At 27.1% G+C, this 5,463-nt stretch overlaps 1 protein-coding gene across 1 annotated transcript; it reads left to right on the forward strand.

Annotated features, from left to right (window-relative positions):
* Positions 1-2,679: 2,679 nt before the first annotated feature.
* On the forward strand, positions 2,680-4,540 carry LOC100159850 (cathepsin B). The gene is made up of 6 exons (XM_001943245.4): positions 2,680-2,892; positions 3,188-3,409; positions 3,512-3,712; positions 3,782-3,908; positions 4,013-4,123; positions 4,223-4,540. The coding sequence occupies exons 1-6, from the start codon at positions 2,776-2,778 to the stop codon at positions 4,429-4,431; spliced, it is 987 nt and encodes a 328-aa protein (XP_001943280.2). The 5' UTR covers positions 2,680-2,775; the 3' UTR covers positions 4,432-4,540.
* Positions 4,541-5,463: the final 923 nt, after the last annotated feature.

Consider the following 5,463-nt stretch of genomic DNA (forward strand, 5'->3'; position numbering starts at 1 on the left):
TCAGAATCGTTTTCTTATACAATGATATTATATCATTGAATTCAAATTTAATACCATCCATTATACAGTGACCCACTTGTAACCTACTGTACAGCAGAGCGAAATCCACTTACCCACCTTTTTTTTTATTAACATTTAAAGTTCAAAAATTGACAAAAACTTGAAAATTTCACTGAATGTTTATATTAGTATTTTCTATATACTATAAGATTTTTAAAATAATTTGACTCTTTTTGAGCTGTTTACGGACATTGTCAGTTTCATTTTTTTTAGTTTTTTTCTAAAAATATCAATAAAGTTTTATATGTTGGGCTCAAAAGTGTAAAAATTTAATACCAGACTTATGATACATTATTACAATCGCAGTTGATAAATATTAAAAATACATAGGCACAATTTTTTTTTATAAGCATTTAAAGATCGAATTTTGACAAAATTTATCAAATTTAAAATAGAATAATTATTTCGTAGTTAAATTTATCTATATTATGTTCAACTTTTATACTTTTAAATTTTTACGAATTATTAACTCAAAATAATTTGCTAATTTTCGTGATTTTTACATATTTTGTCAATTTTTGAACTTTAAATGCTAATAAAAAAAACTGTGATTAAGGATTTTTAATATTTTTCAAATGTCATTGTAACAATATAGTAGGAGCCTTGTATTACATTTTCAAGTATTTTTAGTCAACAAATAAAGTTTTATTGACATTCATAGAAAAAAAAAAAACTAATTAATTCGGAAACTGAAATTGTCCGTAAACAGCTCAAAACAAATCAAAATATTTTGAAAATTTTATCATGTATAGAAAATGGAAATTTAAACAACCAGTGAAAAAGGTGGGTGACTGCTTAGTGCTTTAAGGTCTTGTTGAATTCGATAAGTTACTACTAAATATACAATATCGAAAAATTATATATAAATTATGCCCAATAAAATATAAATATATAAATATGCCAAATGGACAAAAAACCTTTTTAAAAAAAGCAAAATAAAACTTCACATACTTAACTATGGTACCTTGAAATGGATTTCTATGTCATCTAGCAATTAGCATTAAATACTTCTTAGCAAGATTGATATGTATAAACTTACTAGACCTGGTTAAGATTATATTATAATAATATGTTATTGATACAAAAATTACTGACTAACTGAAATTACAGTTTCAAATTGTAATTATTGTCAGTTTTTATTTTTAATAATTTTACTATACACGTAGGTAATATTGCAATATCAATAATCAACATTAAATATTTTATCGACACAGTAGTTTTAATGGTGGCACCAAAAAAATAATTAACAAATAATAGTATTATTGTTTTTTTCAAATAAATACCCAAAAACATCTTTAAAACTGTGACCTTACCTATCATTGCGAATACCTTATTGAATTTGACAATATTGTATTTGTCGTTTACGACTAACAGGTGTAGGTACTTATTAATTGCTTGTGCAAAAACTACTAACATAAAAATTGTACTAAATTTTAAAACGACCATTATCCATACATGGTAATATTTTCAAACAATTTTGAAACTTTTTCAGCTAATAATAGCCATGAGAAATGTATTAAATTTTGTAAATTATTGTTTAGTTAGAAATTCATAAAAGTTTTTCTCTTCATACCTAAGATTAAAAATGTTTATAGAAGAATTTGCATAAGTTGTCCTACCTATAACAAACAAAAAAAAGTATACTTATACGGAACTTTATTTTTTATGAGCTTTTGAACTTATAATTTTTACTACATTTGATGTACAGCGGTAGATTATTGATTATCGAAATTATTGATTATTTATATTTATAACTCATTAAATGTTTACCATATATTTATATCAGCATTTTCAATCTATTTCGAAGCTTGAGCCATGAAAATTTTTTCAAATTTTATGAACTATTTTTTAGTTAGAAATTCATAAAAGTTTTTCTTTTCATAGCTAAGGTAAGAAATTTTAATTAAAGATTTCCAACAACATTTTCTACTTATAACAAGACAATTAAGTTTAGCGTTAAGTAACAATATTTATTTATGAGCGTTTGCATAATATATAATTTTTACGATATTGCATATTCAGTTGTAATTTATCGAATTCAACAAGACCTAAAACACTAAGCACTCACCCATCCACCACCTACAAAAGTTATGGGGTATTTATCCCAGTAGCCATACGTGTTCGGCTCCACTGGCTCGGGCGCTGCTAAGCCTTGGCTAACGTACTGACTCCCCTCATAATCGTTTTTCGTCTCCAATGATTTATCATTGAATTCAAATATAACACGTCCATTACAATGACATACTCGACAACTACTGTACAACAGAGTGGTACCCACCTGTCCACCTTTTTTTTATTGACTATTTTATAAGTTTCCATATAATAAAATGTCTAATTAAAATAATCGAATAGCTCTACATTAAAATTGAGGCATAAGGTGGTTACCTACCTATTATTGCTATTGTTTGAATACGTTATCGAATTTTGTCATCTACGAAATTACGACTAACAGCTGTACTTATTTGTGTCTAAACTACTAACATAAAACGAGCAGATAAGTGTCGTACATTATTTTTTTATTAACCATTATACGTTTTCATATAATAAAATGCCCAATTGAAAATATAATCGAATAGCAAAAATAGGTATATAAGGTTAGAAACGGTCTCATTTAGTTTAGTATTAACTTATTGTTGTTAAGTTATCTCTATAGTCTATATAGGTACTGTTGTTATATTGAATATACTAAGTGGTGCATTTATTAATTACAACATCATGGCTAATATTCTTTTTTTGACTTCCATAATGCTTCTAAGATTTTACTTAACGGAACAAACAAAATTCTCACTCGAAAACATGATTGTCAAGCCAGACATATTATTTAAGCAAAGTGTAAGTATTTATTTATTTATTAATAAGACAGTTGTGTTTAGAATGCACTTACATGCTATTTGAAAATTGAAAATAGCTTTTATATTTCGCGTTATAAATATGTTGATAAGTATATTTATATTATTAAATTATCTTATATTATTAAATAATCTGGATTTAAAACTAGAAAATGTAATATTCATAAATATAAAATATATATCCACTTTTTCTTAGACTTTTAACCTACCTTGATTATCATCTCAAAAACAGCGCTGAAATGTATTACCTATCTAACCAAACTATAATATAATTACAGAGCAGACATGGTGCTCCCTTTTTATGGGAAACAGAACAAATTATGAGGTTGGCAAAAAGGAGAGTTGAAACCACTACTAAATCAAAAGAGCTGAACAAAACCCTCGATTCCGGGGTCGTAAAAGACAACCGGATTCACAAGGAATTTGACGCAAGAAAACGCTGGCCCCAATGCAAAACAATCGGTGAATTCCGCAATGAAGGAAACTTCGCTTTGTCTTGGGTAAACATGCGAATTTATTTGACGGAATCACCGTATTAAAATTGAAACAAACGCATTTTCAAAATACTAGTTCTATTGATAATAATTATTGTCTCGAAACAGGCTTATGCCGCCGCCGGGGTATTGGCAGACAGAATGTGCATAGCGACTAATGGAAGTTACAATCAACTCATATCCACCGAAGAGCTAATTTCATGCAGTGGTGTAAGTGGTGGTTACCACGGTATTGTTTCAGAACGCGAAGTTTGGGAATATTTGAAAAGTCACGGCTTGGTCTCCGGTGGAAAATACAACACTAGCGATGTAATTGGAAAAATAGATGTCTTATAAAGATACTTATATAATAACTGTTATTGTCATTGCATTACACAGGGATGTCAACCTTCCAAAATTCCACCAATTGAAGAATATATGGAATATTCAGAAATCAAAAACTATACATGCAACGACCACTGTTACGGTAATAAAACGATCAATTACAACGATGATCACGTGAAAGGTAAGTCTGGTACTATAGCCAATAATAATAACATACTGACAAGTTAGACATTTCTTAATACTGTTTTATTATCTGTTTATTACAATTTTCTTTTATGATTTTAGTTAGCAACTACTATCAAGTACAATATGAAGATATTCAAGAGGAAGTGCAAAATTACGGTCCAGTCTCAGTAGAGTTCTACATTCGCGATGACATTTTTACTCCATTTTTAAGTAGCTAGCTTATAAATACGATCAATCATATTATATGTCATGCTATAAATATTACTCAATTCAATGTATTATACGTCTTTGATTTGTTGTCTGCTACAGGTATTAATCCAAGATTTCAAAGGAGAAAATACAAAGGATATGTGAAGTTAATTGGATGGGGAGTCGAAAATGGTGAAGACTATTGGTTGTTGGTCGACTCTTGGGGGTATGAACGGGGACAGAATGGAGTTTTCAAAGTCGAAAGGTTCAAAACTGTAAAGGCGGATTCCATAACTCAAGCGTATGCAGGTGTACCTGAAATAAAATAGTGTTATGTTCTTATAAAATAATAATATTTGTAATTTTAAACCAACTTGAAACAACATTCAAATACACAAATTATTCGACTGTATTTAATAATATAATCTTTTATTCAACGTTTACTGTTATTTTATTAATAATACAACTGTACATTGAACATTCAATATAAGGTTTCTCATAAGTTGTTGTTAATGGAAATTAAAAAAAAGTCGAACGTAAATCCACAATATTTTTTTAATGAGCAAGAAAATAAAGAATATTTGCAAATTATTTTCAGTTAGAAATACATAAAAAATATCTATTTTTATATAAGATATAATTCAAAAATAAAGTAACTAGATATTTTCACCAAATGTTCATTTATGATTTTCTATACTGATAAAATATTCAAAATGGTAATTTTCACGCCTTTTGTCAAAATTTGAACTTTAAGCTTTAAGTGCCTAATTGAACATTTTGTTTAAACTTAGTGATTTAAACATGTCAACACGAGTATCAATGATTATAAATACTTATAGTATTTATAATCAATGCTAGTATCGTACCTACCTTCCTACCTACCTAATGAATGAATTTATTACTATTAAAATTTTTGAAATTTACTATCTTTCATTTTAAGCAGGGCTTTAAAATGTTATTTATAACGTTATAACGGAATATAATGAAAAAAAATAAACATAATCAATAAACGAAAAACGCAAAAATCTAATATCATTAAAAATATTATATGATCATGATTAATGATTTAAAAAAAACAATAAATGTAACAAAAAAATATTACGAATTTACGTTATGCGAAATAACGTTTGTGTTTTTTGTTTACGTTGAACTTAACATTACAATCGTTTTTAAATCTTGCAGTCTAAAGGTATAAGTAAGAATTTTATAAGTTATAAGTTATAACTATGGAGAATTCGAAATTGTCAAACCAATGTTAAAAGTAATTAATATTTATGAAATACGTTATCCCTATTTAATTTATAAATAATTAATTCAATAGAATTATAGTTTTTTTCTGTGATTAAAATTTCGATAACATA

This window comes from Acyrthosiphon pisum, unplaced genomic scaffold (assembly GCF_005508785.2).
Source record: "Acyrthosiphon pisum isolate AL4f unplaced genomic scaffold, pea_aphid_22Mar2018_4r6ur Scaffold_21714;HRSCAF=24676, whole genome shotgun sequence".
NCBI classification, from domain to species: Eukaryota; Metazoa; Arthropoda; class Insecta; order Hemiptera; family Aphididae; genus Acyrthosiphon; species Acyrthosiphon pisum.

Coding starts and splice junctions, on each gene's coding strand:
- LOC100159850 (XM_001943245.4), top strand. CDS start 2,776: ATGGCTAATATTCTTTTTTTGACTTCCATAATGCTTCTAAGATTTTAC. Junction 2,893..3,187: donor ACATATTATTTAAGCAAAGT/GTAAGTATTTAT, acceptor ATATAATTACAG/AGCAGACATGGTGCTCCCTT. Junction 4,124..4,222: donor CATTTTTACTCCATTTTTAA/GTAGCTAGCTTA, acceptor TGTCTGCTACAG/GTATTAATCCAAGATTTCAA.